This window comes from Salvelinus namaycush, chromosome 28 (assembly GCF_016432855.1).
Source record: "Salvelinus namaycush isolate Seneca chromosome 28, SaNama_1.0, whole genome shotgun sequence".
In the NCBI taxonomy this organism is placed as follows: Eukaryota; Metazoa; Chordata; class Actinopteri; order Salmoniformes; family Salmonidae; genus Salvelinus; species Salvelinus namaycush.
The window spans coordinates 12,029,192-12,047,760 of record NC_052334.1 but is presented as its reverse complement, the minus strand read 5'-3'; the positions used below and the strand labels follow the sequence as shown (position 1 = coordinate 12,047,760).

At 44.6% G+C, this 18,569-nt stretch overlaps 1 protein-coding gene across 2 annotated transcripts; it reads left to right on the top strand.

Moving 5' to 3' along the window:
• Positions 1-416: 416 nt before the first annotated feature.
• Positions 417-17,204, top strand: LOC120023647 (prolyl hydroxylase EGLN3-like). Of its 2 annotated transcripts, none has more exons than XM_038967698.1 (5): positions 417-1,051; positions 13,628-13,747; positions 14,376-14,512; positions 14,735-14,808; positions 15,507-17,204. In XM_038967698.1, exons 1-5 carry the CDS (start codon positions 986-988, stop codon positions 15,542-15,544), a joined length of 435 nt encoding a protein of 144 aa, XP_038823626.1. In that variant the 5' UTR covers positions 417-985; the 3' UTR covers positions 15,545-17,204. The 2 variants fall into 2 exon arrangements, with proteins under 2 accessions (XP_038823626.1, XP_038823625.1); XM_038967697.1 differs by lacking the exon at positions 417-1,051 and adding an exon at positions 1,866-2,497.
• Positions 17,205-18,569: the final 1,365 nt, after the last annotated feature.

Below are 18,569 nucleotides of genomic sequence, written 5' to 3'. Positions count from 1 at the left end.
TTATATGCCCACCCATTCACCTCGACCAACCACCCTCCTTCCGTTTTTGCCTTAAGTAACCTTCTGTTTTATGTAACCATACCAAACATAACACAGCATATTCATTTGAGAGTCCCGGATTTTCGTTTACTATGTTACTTCTAGTCTTTGAACAGGTTGTTCATGTAGACTCTAGTGACTACAAATGAATGTGATATTTGATAGTCTCTCACACATTTGTGTTCAGTTTGTGTGTGATATGGCTGTAGGAGGGATGTTTAATTCGACATTATAAAGATACACGTGTATTAACAATGACAACACTGTCATGTTGATCTGAGTCTTGCTGTTGGAAAACCACATTAGCGCCAGACTTTCGGGTGTCGCAGATGCACCTCCCCTGACTTCACTCCTCGACTTTCGACTGCAGTCGGTTACTTCAGCCTTACCACTCAAACGAGCCCACTATCAATTGAGTATACTGACGCGACAAGTATCAAATGGCTCAGTCAGAAGATATTGGACTACTTTAGGAGAAGAACAATTAGCGGGGACTCTTGTCTTCAAAGAAAAGCCCTCAAAATGAACAATATTGCAGTGGATGACCACAGTTTGGAAGTGTCCTCAAAGGGTAAAATCACTGTTAATAATGATGAAGACAAGTCGAGGGAGGGGGTCTTGCCGAGTGGCCTCAGAAGACCCCGCAGTTACAGGCCAAAATCTAAAGACTAAAGACTAAAGACTTAACCCTCACAAATTAGTTTTGCAATATATTGTGCCTAGTATGAATTCATATGGTCTGTGCATTGTGGACAATTTTCTCGGAAACAAAATTGGAGAGCGCGTTCTACAAGAAGTCCGACACATTCACCAAGGTGGAAAGATGCAAGATGGGGAACTTGCAGGTGGAAACTTTGGCAAAAATAAATCCATTCGAGGTGATAAAATTGCGTGAGTGGAAGGGACTGAAACAGGTTGTGAAAACCTTGGCTTTCTATTGACAAGGATGGATAAACTCATCACCTATGCCGACGGTAAACTGGGAAGCTACAAAATTAAAGGGAGGCATAAGGTTAGTAGTATTTTACCCAATCAGGACGGACTGGTATTAATGCACAATCACTCATATTAACCGAGTTAAATTATGCATGTGTTAGTTTAGGATATATAGCCTATTCCTTAGGGCAACAGGTGGAAAAAACTGTCTATTCATATTTGATTCAATTTACCTGTTCTGTCTTTGGGCTCATATTGATATTTCTTAGCCTAGAAATTGACACCATTCTATAATTATACACAATTACTGAGTAATAATAAATACTTCAATAAATTATTTATATTTTGTATTTATTATTGTTATTATTATTATACCCAGACACTTTTCACGGGGATGCAAAAGTCGGGGTTTGTGGCACTTTGCCATGGTCATGTTTACCTTAATGGAGAGGACGTGCAGCGAGCGGCTTCAAGAGGGCTACATGCGCCTGGTGGAATCCTCAATGGCGGGGGACACTCCTAACGCACGCGCACAGAAATAAACATATATATATATATATATGTTTATTTTTTATATATAAATTGCATTGAAGATGTTTGTGCAAAGGTCAATTACACAAATGTGTATCTACTTATAAACGTCTGTATTTTATCATTCGCCTAATGAAAAACACAATTTTAAACGATCACTTTAATTTGACGCCCAAATTTAAAATGAGGGATATTCATCGTTTATCTTTTGTATTATTTGTAATTGTGCATATAGAATAATATGCATTTATAGGCGTAAATGTAGTCCTAATCGTCTGTGATCGTGCGTAGGCGTTCTGAGTCAGTTCAATAGAATGAATGAATGTCCTTGCTTCCCTCCGCCCCTCTGGTGCTACAACACATCTTGCACGTTCCGTAGTTATATCCAGGTGCCTCATTCGCAGCTTGTTTATAGTTTGGAGTTTAGAGTTGCTGCAGAACACAACTCTTCTGTGACATTTCATTTCTTAAGAATTGAATCTAGTCGTTTCTGAGAGCGAGAAGGGGTGCATTGTTGATACATATTTATCAGTGAACCATACCCTGATGCACTGACATTACCATGCAGTTGCAGTAACAACTTTAGGAGCTGATTTAAGCTGCATTAAATTCTTCATAAATCGTCAAAATGCCTCTTCTGCAACATGTAATGGACGCAGAGTTGGAGCGGTTAGCCATGGACCAGATTGTCCCATCTCTACTGGACCAAGGATTCTTTTACGTGGACAACTTTCTAGGAGAATTGGTTGGGCACTTTGTTTTGAACCAAGTGAAAGAGATGCACTACTCTGGAGTTCTGCAGGATGGACAGCTGGCTGGTCCTGGCCCTTTGGGGGTCTCCAAAAGGAACATTAGAGGAGATAAGATAGCCTGGGTCAATGGAGGTGAAAGGAGGTGCGAGGCTATTCACCTCCTTCTGACATTAATCGATAAGTTGGTTTCTCTTTGCATCGGTCGACTTGGGAAAAGTATAATTCGAGAAAGATCGAAGGTAAGTTGTGCGACAGTTTTGCGTAAATTGAGCGTGTCCATGGTGTTTTGACGACAGAGCTAATTTAGTAGGCCTGTACAGTACTACATTACTATAAACTCTACAGTTGTGGACACACCTCTAAACGTATTATTGATGGAAGAAATATGTATATTGTTATTATATGACCTAAACTTTATATAACATGTTAGACTCTGGCCTAGGTCTATATGATGTTCTTACAAATGTACTGTTTATATATAAGGGGTTAAAACAAGTCAAATGTAAACTTTTAATGTCATGTGCACAAATACAGTGAAATGCCTTTCTTGCAAGCACTAAACCCAACCATAATCAGTAATTATTATCAATGTAGTAGTAAAAATAACATAAGGTAGAACAAAAACACACAATAAATAAGAAGAACATGAGAAGTAAGTAAGCTATACTGTATACAGGGTCAGTTCCAATACTATATTTACAATGTGCAGGGATACTGAAGTGAAAGAGGTACATACACTACATGTCCAAAAGTATGTGGACACCTGCTTGTCAAACATTTCATTCCAAAATCATGGAGTTGGTCCACCATTTGCTGCTATAACAGCCTCCACTCTTCTGGGAAGGCTTTCCACTAGATGTTGGAACATTGCTGTGGGGACTTGCTTCCATTCAGCCAGAAGAGCATGAGTGAAGTCGAGCACTGATGTTGGGCTATTAGGCCTGGCTCACAGTCGGCGTTCCAATTCATCCCAGAGGTGTTCGATGGGGTTTAGATCAGGGCTCTGTGCATGCCAGTCAAGTTATTCCACACCGATCTTGACAAACCATTTCTGTATTGACCTCATTTGTGCACAGGGGCATTGTCATGCTGAAACGGGAAAGGGCCTTCCCCAAACTATTGCCACAAAGTTGGAAGCACAGAATAATCTAGAATGTCATTGTATGCTGTAGCGTTAAGATTTCCCTTCACTGGAACTAAGTGGCTTAGCCCGAACCATGAAAAACAGCCCCAGACATTATTCCTCCTCCACCAAACTTTACAGTTGGCACTATGCATTGGGGCTGGTAGCATTCTCCTGGCATCTGCCAAACCCAGATTCGTCCTTTGGACTGCCAGATAGTGAAGCGTGATTCATCACCCCAGAGAACGCATTTCCACTGCTCTAGAGTCCAATGGCGACGAGCTTTACACCACTCCAGCCGACGCTTGACTAGGGTGGCTGGAGTCTTCAACGATTTTTGGACCTTCCTTTCAACCCGCCTGATATAGAGGTCCTGGATGGCAGGGATGTCGGCCCCAGTGATGTACTGGGATGTCCGCAGCCCGTCAAGATGCTCTCAATAGTGCAGCTGTATAACTTTTTGAGGATTTGAGGTCCCACGAGGTCTTCATGACAGTGCGCGTGTGTGGACCATTTTAAGTCCTTGGTGATTTGGACACCGAGGAACTTCTCGACCCTTTCCACTGCACCCCTGTCAATGTAAAACACAACTATTGGGCTATATGGATTTTTATGTCCTAATATTTTATTCTATTCTATTCATTTAAGAGTTGGCCTATGCATTCTGAATTATATACTTTTTTAATGCATATCAGTCAACTTTTTAAAATGTTGTCAGTGAACTTTGGATTGCCACCGTTTTGTGAATTTAATACTCCCCTTTTTATCATCATATATTTGTAATAATTGTGAGCCTCAAAGTGTAGGCTTACAGTTGGATCAATTGTTTACGTACTGTAAACATACTTCATTACATATTTTGCAGGGCTTTGTAAAGCGTTGTTGCATAGAGCCATGGCAATCCCACAATCTATTCACAGTAACTTTGATCTTATATGCAGTCAACAGGGGATGCAAACACATGTATGTTGTGCTGATTGCAGTGGAAGTGATGGGTGGTACGTGACTCCTCACACTGCCTATAGCTGTTTGTACTCTCAGAAAATCAGAGTTTCAAGCAGGAAATAGCGTGTGAACACTATACTACATTGCAACACACCAGACTCGGCCATAGTGTCAGTCAGTACTGCACATCCCACCACCACCCACAGCCCAACACCCTTCTCCCTTTCTCACATCACTGGATCCTGCTCCCAGCCTTATGTGGACAAACCATTTATCAGATGATAATGTGTAAATAACAGCAGCAAATGATCATGTGTAATTTATTCATGTTAAAGAAGGATTTATAGACGGTTGAGTGCTGCAGTATCTTTGTCACTTGTTTATTTGATAACACTATTTTCATTGATTTAACTGCTCAGTGGAGATGTTTTATTTGTTGACATTTGGAAGCAGTTTTGATCAAACATAACAAATGTCAGTGGATTCTAAAGACACAACTTTCCTCATAAGATATCATTACAAAGAAAAGGCGACAAAGCTGAAACCATGTCAAAAGAGTATTTTAGCTGGTTGACACACAGCCTGTTAATTTGTCTGTTGTCTGGACTGATTGAGGAGTCATTCACTGTTGGAGGGGGAGAGAGAGAACGAGAGCGGGATATAGAGGGATATGGAGAGAGATAGGGAAAAGGAGAGAGGGAGGAAGAGGGAGAGAGATGGAAGAGAGGGAGAGAGGCCTGTAGACCTAGCAGTGCTATGTTGCGTCTGCTGGCTCATGCTGGACACGTAGCACTGTCATTAAACTTTCAACATCCTGGCAGCCTGCCAGCTCTGCTCTGTGTGGACTTCCCCCTCCTCCCACTCCTCCTTTCTCTTGCTTCATATGTTTTCACTCTTCTTTGACAACACTGTGTGTACGTGCATACGTGTCCTCACTGTAGACAGTAAACACTGGGTGTACGTGCATACGTGCCCCCACTGTAGACATTAAACACTGTGTGTACGTGCATACGTGCCCCCACTGTAGACAGTAAACACTGTGAGTACGTGCATACGTGCCCCCACTGTAGACAGTAAACACTGGGTGTTCGTGCATACGTGCCCCCACTGTAGACAGTAAACACTGTGTGTGTGTGCATACGTGCCCCCACTGTAGACAGTAAACACTGTGTGTGTGTGCATACGTGCCCCACTGTAGACAGTAAACACTGTGTGTACGTGCATACGTGCCCCCACTGTAGACAGTAAACACTGGGTGTGCGTGCATACGTGCCCCCACTGTAGACAGTAAACACTGTGTGTGTGTGCATACGTGCCCCCACTGTAGACAGTAAACACTGGGTGTACGTGCATACGTGCCCCCACTGTAGACAGTAAACACTGTGTGTGCATGCATACGTGCCCCCACTGTAGACAGTAAACACTGTGTGTGCGTGCATACGTGCCCCCACTGTAGACAGTAAACACTGGGTGTACGTGCATACGTGCCCCCACTGTAGACATTAAACACTGTGTGTACGTGCATACGTGCCCCCACTGTAGACAGTAAACACTGTGAGTACGTGCATACGTGCCCCCACTGTAGACAGTAAACACTGGGTGTTCGTGCATACGTGCCCCCACTGTAGACAGTAAACACTGTGTGTGTGTGCATACGTGCCCCCACTGTAGACAGTAAACACTGTGTGTGTGTGCATACGTGCCCCACTGTAGACAGTAAACACTGTGTGTACGTGCATACGTGCCCCCACTGTAGACAGTAAACACTGTGTGTGCGTGCATACGTGCCCCCACTGTAGACAGTAAACACTGTGTGTGCGTGCATACGTGCCCCCACTGTAGACAGTAAACACTGTGTGTGTGTGCATACGTGCCCCCACTGTAGACAGTAAACACTGGGTGTACGTGCATACGTGCCCCCACTGTAGACAGTTAACACTGGGTGTACGTGCATACGTGCCCCCACTGTAGACAGTAAACACTGGGTGTATGTGCATACGTGCCCCCACTGTAGACAGTAAACACTGGGTGTACGTTCATACGTGCCCCCACTGTAGACAGTTAACACTGGGTGTACGTGCATACGTGCCCCCACTGTAGACAGTAAACACTGGGTGTATGTGCATACGTGCCCCCACTGTAGACAGTAAACACTGGGTGTACGTGCATACGTGCCCCCACTGTAGACAGTAAACACTGGGTGTATGTGCATACGTGCCCCCACTGTAGACAGTAAACACTGGGTGTGCGTGCATACGTGCCCCCACTGTAGACAGTAAACACTGTGTGTGTGTGCATACGTGCCCCCACTGTAGACAGTAAACACTGGGTGTATGTGCATACGTGCCCCCACTGTAGACAGTAAACACTGTGTGTGCGTGCATACGTGCCCCCACTGTAGACAGTAAACACTGGGTGTACGTGCATACGTGCCCCCACTGTAGACAGTAAACACTGGGTGCGTCATAATACTCCTTTCCTCAGTATGTGCCGACAGAAAATATGCTGCGGTGCAAATAAACTAAAGGATCACTTTATCAGATAAGACCCTTGTGATGTTGCTCCAGAAGAGGCATTTTATTACAGCTTTATTATGTAGGTGTGTGCATAATAGTGATCGTTCAACAATCAAAGGAGAGAGATTGTTGAAGGAATAGTCTAAAGGTTGCTGTGAAATTGTTAGGTTGCTGGCATGACACGATTCCAATGCTATTTTTATGGTCATTATATTATCCTTTTGTTTTCGTGTCTGGGGATATTCTTCTTTGAGGAACCTAATATGGACTCTTCCTGGAGAAACTGAAAATCGCTGGATAAGATGAAGGGTTTATTCCAAAACGCTATATCCACCAATTTTTCACTTGTGTTTTTTTTCATCAAAAATGAATGCTTATGGGTACCTTTATGTGTGTGTAAAATATTACTGTTCTCAGATTTTTTATTCATAGATTTGAGATGTGTATTAAGATGGGTTTTGTTGCAAAACGCTACATTGTATTTCCAATGTTTAGCTGGAATGGAATGTTCATATCCTGTATATCTACCATATAAATTCAACCCATCATAAATATAGCCTCACGCTACAGTGTTAGATTAGAGCTAGGCTTTGTCCCAAATGTCACCCTATTCCCTATATCAGGGCTCTCCAACCCTGTTCCTGGAGAGCTGCACTCCTGTAGGTTTTAATTCCAACCCGGTTCCTGGAGAGCTGCACTCCTGTAGGTTTTAATTCCAACCCGGTTCCTGGAGAGCTACACTCCTGTAGGTTTTAATTCCAACCCGGTTCCTGGAGAGCTACACTCCTGTAGGTTTTAATTCCAACCCTGTTCCTGGAGAGCTGCACTCCTGTAGGTTTTAATTCCAACCCGGTTCCTGGAGAGCTACACTCCTGTAGGTTTTAATTCCAACCCTGTTCCTGGAGAGCTGCACTCCTGTAGGTTTTAATTCCAACCCTGTTCCTGGAGAGCTACACTCCTGTAGGTTTTAACTCCAACCCTGTTCCTGGAGAGCTACACTCCTGTAGGTTTTAATTCCAACCCGGTTCCTGGAGAGCTACACTCCTGTAGGTTTTAACTCCAACCCTGTTCCTGGAGAGCTACACTCCTGTAGGTTTGAACTCCAACCCTGTTCCTGGAGAGCTACACTCCTGTAGGTTTTAACTCCAACCCTGTTCCTGGAGAGCTACACTCCTGTAGGTTTTAACTCCAACCCTGTTCCTGGAGAGCTACACTCCTGTAGGTTTTAATTCCAACCCGGTTCCTGGAGAGCTACCCTCCTGTAGGTTCTCACTCCAACCCTGTTCCTGGAGAGCTACACTCCTGTAGGTTTTCACTCCAACCCTGTTCCTGGAGAGCTACACTCCTGTAGGTTTTCACTCCAACCCTGTTCCTGGAGAGATACACTCCTGTAGGTTTTAACTCCAACCCTGTTCGTGGAGAGCTACACTCCTGTAGGTTTTAACTCCAACCCTGTTCCTGGAGAGCTACACTCCTGTAGGTTTTAACTCCAACCCTGTTCCTGGAGAGCTACACTCCTGTAGGTTTTAATTCTAACTCGGTTCCTGGAGAGCTACACTCCTGTAGGTTTTAATTCTAACCCTGTTCCTGGAGAGCTACACTCCTGTAGGTTTTAATTCCAACCCTGTTCCTGGAGAGCTACACTCCTGTAGGTTTTAACTCCAACCCTGTTCCTGGAGAGCTACACTCCTGTAGGTTTTAACTCCAACCCTGTTCCTGGAGAGCTACACTCCTGTAGGTTTTAACTCCAACCCTGTTCCTGGAGAGCTACACTCCTGTAGGTTTTAATTCTAACTCGGTTCCTGGAGAGCTACACTCCTGTAGGTTTTAATTCTAACTCGGTTCCTGGAGAGCTACGAATGGAATTTCAAACACAGATTCAACCACAAAGACCAGGGAGGTTTTCCAATGCCTCGCAAAGAAGGGCACCTATTGGTAGGAAGGGCACCTAAAGCAGACATTGAATATCCCTTTGAGCATGGTGAAGTTATTAATTACACTTTGGATGGTGTATCAATACATCTAGTCACTACAAAGATACAGACGTCCTTCCTAACTCAGTTGCCGGAGAGGAAGGAAACCGCTCAGGGATTTCACCATGAGGCCAATGGTGACTATAAAACAGTTACAGAGTTTCTTGGCTGTGATAGGAGAAGACTGAGGATGGATCCACAACATTGTAGTTACTCCACAATACTAAGCTAATAGACACTAAAGTAATACTGCAAAAAAAAACACGTTTTGTCCTGAATACAAAGTGTTATGTTTGGGGAAAATCCAATACAACATATTACTAAGTACCACTCTCCATATTTTCAAGCATAGTGGTGGTGTAACGTCCTGACCAGAGTTCTTATGTGTTTTGCTTGTTTAGTGTTGGTCAGGACATGAGCTGGGTGGGAATTCTATGTTGTGTGTCTAGTTTGTCTGTTTCTGTGTCCAGCCTAATATGGTTCTCAATCAGAGGCAGCTGTCAATCGTTGTCCCTGATTGAGAATCATATATAGGAGGCTTGTTTTGTGTTGGGATTTTGTGGGTGATTGTTTCCTGTCTCTGTGTTTTGTCTGCACCAGATAGGGCTGTCTCGGTTTTCACATTTGTTATTTTGTTACTTGTATTAGTGTTACCGTTTATTGATCTAATTAAACATGTTGAACACTAGCCGCGCTGCATTTTGGTCCTCTCCTTCATCCCAGGAAGAAAACCGTGACAGAATCACCCACCAAACTCGGACCAAGCAGCGTGGAAACAGGCAGCAGCGACAGCAGCAGCGGTACCAGGAGGAATGGACATGGGAGGAAATTCTGGACGGTAAAGGACCCTGGGCAGAGCCAGAGGAGTGTCGCCGCCCCAAAGCGGAGCTGGAGGCAGCAAAAGCGGAGAGGCGGCATTATGAGGCGCTAGCAAGGCAGAGCGGCTGGAAGCCCGAGAGGCTCACCCAAAAATTTATTGGGGGGGGGCTAAAGGGGAGTGTGGCGAAGTCAGGTAGGAGACCTGCGCCAACTTTCCGGGCTTACCGTGGAGAGCGAGAGTACGGGCAGACACCGTGTTGTGCGGAAGAGCGCACGGAGTCTCCTGTACGTGTGCTTAGCCCGGTGCGGGTTATTCCACCTCCCCGCACTAGCCGGGCTAGAGTGAGCATTGAGCCAAGTGCCATGAAGCCGGCTCAACATATCTGGCCTCCAGTACGTCTCCTCGGGCCGGTGTACATGGCACCAGCCTTACAAATGGTGTCCCCGGTTCGCCAGCATAGCCCAGTGCGGGCTATTCCACCTCGCCGCACTGGCAGGGCTACGGGGACCATTCAACCAGGTAAGGTTGGGCAGGCTCGGTGCTCACGAACTCGTGTACTCCTTCACGGTCCGGTATATCCGGCGCCACCTTCCCGCCCCAGCCCAGTACCATCAGTGCCGACACCACGCACCAGGCTTCCAGTGCGTCTCCAGAGCCCTGTTCCTCCTCCACGCACTCTCCCTGTGGTGCGTGTCTCCAGCCCAGTGCCTCCAGTTCCGGCACCACGCACCAAGCCCCAAGCCTCCTGTGCGTCTCCAGAGCCCTGTACGCACTGTTCCTTCTCCCCGCACTCGCCCTGAGGTGCGTGCCCTCAGCCCGGTACCACCAGTGCCGGTACCACGCACCAGGCCTATAGTGCGCTTTGAGAGTCCAGTGTGCCCTGTTCCTGCTCCACGCACTCTTCCTATGGTGCGTGTCTCCAGCCCAGTACCACGCACCAGGCCTACTGTGCGCCTCAGCAGGTCAGAGTCGGCCGTCTGCCCAACGCCGCCTGCACTGCTCGTCTGCTCAACGCCGCCTGCACTGCTCGTCTGCCCAGCGCCGTCTGAGCTGCCTGCCTGCCCAGCGCCGTCTGAGCTATCCGTCTGCCCAGTGCCGTCTGAGCCATCCGTCTGCCCAGTGCCGTCTGAGCGATCCGTCTGCCCAGGGCCGTCTGAGCCATCCGTCTGCCCAGCGCCGTCTGAGCCATCCGTCTGTCCCGAGCCATTAGAGCCGCCCGTCTGTCCCGAGACGTTAGAGCCGTCCGTCAGTCAGGAGCCGCTAGAGCCGTCCGTCAGTCAGGAGCTGCCAGAGCCGCCAGCCAGTCAGGAGCTGCCAGAGCCGCCAGCCAGTCAGGAGCTGCCAGAGCCGCCAGCCAGTCAGGAGCTGCCAGAGCCGCCAGCCAGTCATGAGCCGCCCTCCAGTCAGGAGCCGCCCTCCAGTCATGAGCCGCCCTCCAGTCATGAGCTGCCTTCCAGTCATGAGCTGCCCTCCAGTCATGAGCTGCCCTCCAGTCATGAGCTGTCCTCCAGTCATGAGCTGTCCTCCAGTCATGAGCTGCCCTCCAGTCATGAGCTGCCTTCCAGTCATGAGCTGCCTTCCAGTCATGAGCTGCCCTCCAGTCATGAGCTGCCCTCCAGTCATGAGCTGTCTTCCAGTCATGAGCTGCCCTCCAGTCATGAGCTGCCCTCCAGTCATGAGCTGCCCTCCAGTCATGAGCTGTCACTCAGTCCGGAGCTGCCACTCAGTCCGGAGCTGCCACTCAGTCCGGAGCTGCCACTCAGTCCGGAGCTGCCACTCAGTCCGGAGCTGCCACTCAGTCCGGAGCTGCTTTTCAGTCCGGAGCTGCCCCTCTGTCGTGAGCTACCTCTCTGTCGTGAGCTACCTCTCTGTCTTGAGCTACCTCTCTGTCTTGAGCTACCTCTCTGTCTTGAGCTACCGCTCTGTCTTGAGCTACCTCTCTGTCTTGAGCTACCTCTCTGTCTTGAGCTACCTCTCTGTCCTGAGCTACCTCTCTGTCCTGAGCTATCTCCTCTATCTAGGGGGGGCCTTGGTGAAGGTTCCTAGACCAAGGTCGGGGGCGAGGGTCGCCACTCAAAGGACGCTAAGGAGGGGGACAAAGACAGTGGTAGAGTGGTGTCCTGCGCCGGAGCCGCCACCGCGGACAGATGCCCACCCAGACCCTCCACTTGAGTTTTAGGGGTGCGTTCGGAGTCCGCACCTCAGGAGGGGGGTACTGTAACGTCCTGACCAGAGTTCTTATGTGTTTTGCTTGTTTAGTGTTGGTCAGGACATGAGCTGGGTGGGAATTCTATGTTGTGTGTCTAGTTTGTCTGTTTCTGTGTCCAGCCTAATATGGTTCTCAATCAGAGGCAGCTGTCAATCGTTGTCCCTGATTGAGAATCATATATAGGAGGCTTGTTTTGTGTTGGGATTTTGTGGGTGATTGTTTCCTGTCTCTGTGTTTTGTCTGCACTAGGGCTGTCTCGGTTTTCACATTTGTTATTTTGTTACTTGTATTAGTGTTACCGTTTATTGATCTAATTAAACATGTTGAACACTAGCCGCGCTGCATTTTGGTCCTCTCCTTCATCCCAGGAAGAAAACCGTGACAGGTGGCTGCATCATGTTATGGGTATGCTTGTAGTCGTTAAGAGTTTTTCAGGATAAAAAATAAACGGGATGTAGCTAAGCACAGGCAAAATTCTAGAGGAAAACCTGGTTTAGTCTGCTTTCACCAGGACAATAACCTAAAACACAGGGCCAAATCTACACTTGAATTGCTTACCAAGAAGACAGGGAATGTTCCTGAGTGGCCTAGTTACAGTTTTGACTTAAATCTACTTGAAAATCTATGGCAAGACCTGAAAATGGTTTGTTTAGCAATGATCTAATTTGACAGAGCTTGAAGAATTTTGAAAAGAATAATGGACAAATGTTGCACAATTCAGGTGTGGAAAGCTCTTAGAGAATGTTGTAGAAATTCTACACATGGGACACTTGAAATCAATCTTAAATTAATCATTGTTTATTAACAGCAAGTTGGAGAGGTCACAGTCAAACTTAGATGCATAAAGTACCAATCTGAAGTGATGACACGAAAGACAAGATTAACATTTTCAAGGCTGTCTCTTCCCATGATAAAATTTTCCATCACAAGACTTAACCAGAAAGACTCACAACTGTGTTCGCTGTCAAAGGTGCTTCTACAAAGTATTGACTCAGGGGTGTGAATACTTATGTAAGTTAGATATTTCTGTATTTAATTTTCAATACATTTTCTACAACTTCTAAAAACATTTTTCCACTTTGTCATTATTGGGTATTGTGTGTAGATGGGTGAGATTTCTATTTATTTAATCCATTTTCAAAATTCAGGCTGTAACAAAACAAAATATGGACTAATTCAAAGGCACTGTACACCTATTAAACAAATAAATCCTTGTCCGATTACGTTCCTTCGTGTCTACACGTACTAGCCTTAACTTGTGTTCCATATCTGATGCCCAAATGAAATGTTACATGACAGAATGTCACTTGGCCTCTAGTAAACCCTCTATCTGACCCAATGTGCCCACCCCTGGTCGGAACCACACGTCTCTTCATCTGCATTGCTTTGAGGGCTTTTCTTGGCTTTCTTATCACAAGATAGATTACCACAGTTTGGTTAATTGTGCTTCCTTGGATGCTGACTGAATGCACGTAGGCCAGTTCTGCTGAAACCACAACGCTCCCTCCCCAAACAACGCTTACAGGAAATGTTCTGCAACCAAGATATTAACCCATAAATGTCTTCATGTTATATTTTTTATCTCTGATTTGCAGAAACTATTTCTGTATTCTTAGAATATAGTCAAGGCATTTCCACAAATATTTTCTCACAAAAAAGGCTTCTGTAATGGTGTACACTACAGTTATCATGTCACATATTGTCACATGATCAGCGAGTATACAAATGATAATGTGTAACAGACTGAGAACTAATGTTTTGTGGGTTGTTTTGTCTGTTTCAGGCGATGGTGGCGTGTTATCCAGGAAAAGGGACAGGATATGTGAAACATGTGGACAATCCCAACGCTGACGGTCGCTGCATCACCTGTATCTACTACCTCAACAAAAACTGGAACCCCCAGGTGAGCTGCAGATTTATAACATATTTATGACATAATTTTGCATATATTTAATTTCGGAAAAAAGTAGATGGTGCTCAACCAACGCGAGTAGAGGTGCAACCTAAAAAATGTGTAGAGATCATTGGAGAGGAAAAGGCGCATCGCTCGCTCACCATAAAAAAATATTTGTTTTATTTCGATAAGTTGAAAGAATAGATGTTTCGGCCTTCAATGGTCTTCTGCAGAAGGTAATTGAAGGCCGAAACGTCTAGGTTTAAACTTGTCTCATAAACTAAGAGTTTGCTGTCCAATTATATATTTAAATTCGTACATATTCTTATGACATTTTATATGTTTTTTACTATGGGATACACACAATTACCCACAGTCCTTTCAGATTACAGTTTGGTTTTCAAGACAGTCACTGTACTGTCAGTTTAATTGTTCGGTTCCGTTTATACCATCAAAATTCTTGTCATATTTATGGTTTATTTTTTAGAGACAATGAAAATGTGAGATATTGCCGTCCACTGTTTATTATAACCCCCTCTGGCTTATGATCTTTGTAAATTGCAGAGCAAGCCTCTTATGGCTCAACTTGCTATTCTGTAAAGCTGAAATAAACAATGTGTCTTTGTTATTTTGGCAGGAGCATGGAGGAATTCTTCGCATTTTTCCCGAAGGCAAATCCTACGTTGTAGATGTTGAGCCCCTGTTTGACAGACTGCTGTTCTTTTGGTCAGATAGAAGGAATCCACATGAGGTGCAGCCTTCATATGCAACAAGGTCTGTTTGATTTATCATACTGTTATTATACTGATAATTATTCTGTTCATTCATATGCAAAAATGTCTGAATTTGCTGTTGAATGTATCATACTGTTATTATTATACAGAAGACATTTCTCAGTTAACTTTCTTGACACTGTTAGATTTTCATAAAATGCTAAAGAAGATGTAATGTAATTATGTAATAATAATAATAATTCAGAATTTTGCTTTGTTCCAGATATGCTATAACCGTGTGGTATTTCGATTCAGAAGAAAGGGCAGAAGCAAAGAGACGGTTTAGAGACTTAACAGGTACATTTCTCCATTGGATTATTTAACTTACATCTATGTGTAAACAAAAACATTCGGTAAGACTTTACATGAAGTTTCTCTTATTCCTGCATAGTAACATTGTAGTTACTACAGTCAGGTTAACTGGCATCAGGTTACACCATGTATCCTAATGTAACCTAATCCTTTACTTAGTCGCTACATCCATTTTCAGATTTATAGATTAATCATATCCACCCATTGATTCTTGAAAAGTTTAACATATAAATGCCTCATTAACTTAGTTCAACTGTCGTACCCCATCAGAACCCAAAATATACGCTTGCTTTACTACAATGTTTCTAAACAATTTAAATGTAAAGACACACTGTATAGCCTCAAAACATGTTTAAGGGCTCGAGGGCTCTGTTCAGTCTGGAAAGCTGAAGCGTTACAGATTCCACGATAGAAATGTAAAGGTGATTTTCGATTGAGCCGACATATGCAGCATTTACCGTGAATGCAGTCTCAGCTAAAACGGGAACATTGCCTTTTAAATTTCAATCACAGCGTAAAGCTGAAATTCTGCAAGCCGTATTGAATAGAGCCCTAAAACTATAATTTATACAGTAGTTTTAAGTCCTTGCATCCATAACTCTATGAATTTTAGAGTGGTTCCATTTCTCCAGGCCCATCTCTCAGCCTTTTACCAAAGCTTTAATGGCATTAATCTATTTCAGCCTCCATCCAAGACCCGGACGGAAGCAGTACTCCCTGAACTTTGACCTTATAAGAGACTCCACCCTGTGTGACACAATACAACACTGGATCCCTAATCCTTTGTGCTGACAGAGTTGTCATGCTTTGGTCTAATCACTGTTTGGACTGTGCTGTGGTACCTCTTCTAAACGCTACAAAGATGTTGAAAGCTACAAAGATGTGTGGTTGTGGTAGATGATAAGAAGAGACGTTAATGGCTTTGTGCATATATTTAGAAATAAAATTATTTTCTGCTCTTTCAATAACAGCGATTCTCGTCATTGTATTTAAATGAATCAACCCAAGTAATACTGTACTTCTTCCTGAAATGTCTTTATAGAATATAGTTTAAAGAATGTAGTTGGGTTAAAATCAACTGAATTCTCTCCTTTAACTACTGCTGTTCTAAAATAATTGTTTACCAGTTCATGCATGCTGGTTTGTTGTATAGTTCTGTTTCAGTCAGATAGAGAGAGAGGGGGGGCATGCTCACGTGTACACGTGTGTGTATTATACAATTTGGCCCATCTAGAATTAAAATGTTTGCATTTAAATCTTGAACAGTAAAGATGAATTGAGATGACAATGTTATGTTGAAAAGCACTAAGGCCTAGATTCAATCAGATCAAGCGTTAACTGACGATAGCTGACACCTGCATAGCTGATGTTTTGGCACTGTCGGAGGTGGAACTGCATTGAAGATGTCAAATCGCAGCTGCTCTTGATCATTGTCAGGAAGCCACAGCTGTCACACTTCTGTTAGAAGTTCAGAATGAGAAAGTATAGACTATATAGAAATAATGACGCTCAAGCTGAAAATCATTAAACAAACAAATGAGGATTTCTATCAGCCTATTCGAGGTGTAGATTACATCTCGCATTCCAGTATTCCAACTTGTAAACAAGGCTGCATGGGATTTCTTTTAATAGCGACTCCATGTCGCCGATGGCAATGTCCGCTTTAGGTATGTGCCAGGTGCCGCTTGTTGATTTGACAGCGCTAACGCTGTTCCCCCTCCGTCACCAACAAAACATCCAAAACAGGTGTGAGCTATCGCCGGTTAACGCTTGATCTGAATGAATTGGGGTCCTCAATAAAAATCCGAATGGGCACCTGTCAGGCACCCTGTCACACTGTTACATCGTCTGACTTGTTTTAAGTTGGTAATGCAATCTGGAGCACTCAAGGGTCAATCCAAAATGGCGCCCCTATTTTTCTATGTGGTGCACTACTTTACACCAGATCATCCAAATCCTTATTACACATCAACTATCTTTATAAACTAGTTGAATAGTTAGTTATGAGTGACTCCCAGGACTGCTGTCATTACTGATCCCCCTGAGCAGCCATGTTGTTCTCTTCCCTAAACATGCATCTTCGACAATAACTACACATGTTCAGGTTTTTTGTGAAGCTTTTGTATATACGTCTTGTGAGAAGAAATCAATTGTTGATGCAACATTCAACTCTTTACAGAGGTGGTGAAGGAAAAACTGTTCATTGTGGATATACAGCACTCTATGTGTGGTTGTTATCTGTAATGGATTTTTGTGCTTAAAATCAGCTTGCATGCTGATCAGCCAAGCTGGTGGATACAGTCTATAGTATGGTGAAAAATGTGGTTTTGTTAATGTTTGTTACTTATATTCAAGACAAATACAATTATTTTCCACCTGAATATTGTCACAGTCTGTACTACATTTGTATCATAAAAAGGGTTAGGGTGAGGGTTAAACATTTGGTTAGAGTTAGGGTTGAACTGGGGTGTGGTCATGAAGCTAGGGTTAGAGTTTGGGTTGAACTGGGGTGTGGTCATGAAGCTAGGGTTAGAGTTTGGGTTGAACTGGGGTGTGGTCATGAAGCTAGGGTTAGAGTTAGGGTCGGGCTTGCGGTTAGGGTTAGGGACATGAAGCTAACCCTAGCTTACCCTAGCTTCATGTCCACACCCCAGTTCAACCCTAAGTCTAGCCATAAACCCAACCCTAAGCCTAACCCTAACCCTAACCCTAACCCTAAACCAAACCCTGACCCTAACCCTAACTTCATGTCCACACCCCAGTTCAATTTGCATACTGCCATTGCACTGCACACTGCCCCATCCCACCTCGACAAGAGGAATACCTATGTAAGAATGCTGTTCATTGACTATAGCTCAGTCTTTAACACAATAGTACCCTCCAAGCTCATCATTAAACTCGGGGCCCTGGGTCTGAGCCCTGCACTGTGCAACTGGCTCCTGGACTTCCTGACGGGCCACCCCCAGCTGGTGAAGGTAGGAAACAACACCTCCACTACGCTGATCCTCAACACAGGGGCCCCACAAGGGTGCGTGCTCAGCCCCCTCCTGTACTCCCTGTTCACCCATGACTGTGTGGCCACGAATGCCTCCAACTCAATCATGAAGTCTGCAGACGACAACAGTAGCAGCCCTGATTAACAGTGACGAGATAGCCTACAGGGAGGAGGTGAGGGCCCTGGCAGAGTGGTGCAAGGAAAATAACCTCTCCCTCAATGTCAACAAAATGAAGGAGCTGATCGTGGACTTAAGGAGACAACAGAGAGAGCACGCCCCTATTGACATGGACGGACCGCTATGTCCTCGGCGTACACATCAATGACAATCTGAAATGGTTCACCCACACAGACAGGATCATCAAGGACATCAACCACCCGAGCCACGGCCTGTTCACCCCGCTTTCATCCAGAAGGTGAGGTCATTACAGGTGCATCAAAGCTGGGACCGATAGACTGAAAAACAGCTTCTATCTCAAGGCCATCAGACTGTTAAATAGCCATCACTAGTTGGCTACCACCCAGTTACTCAAATCAAATCAAATCAAATTGTATTAGTCACATGCGCCGAATACAACAGGTGAAATGAAACAACCTAACAGTGAAATGTTTACTTACGAGCCCCTAACCAACAATGCAGTTTAAACAAAAAAAAGGATAAAAATAAGAGATAAAAGTAACAAGTAATTAAAGAGCAGCAGTAAAATAACAATAGAGAGACTATATACAGGGGGGTACCGATACAGAGTCA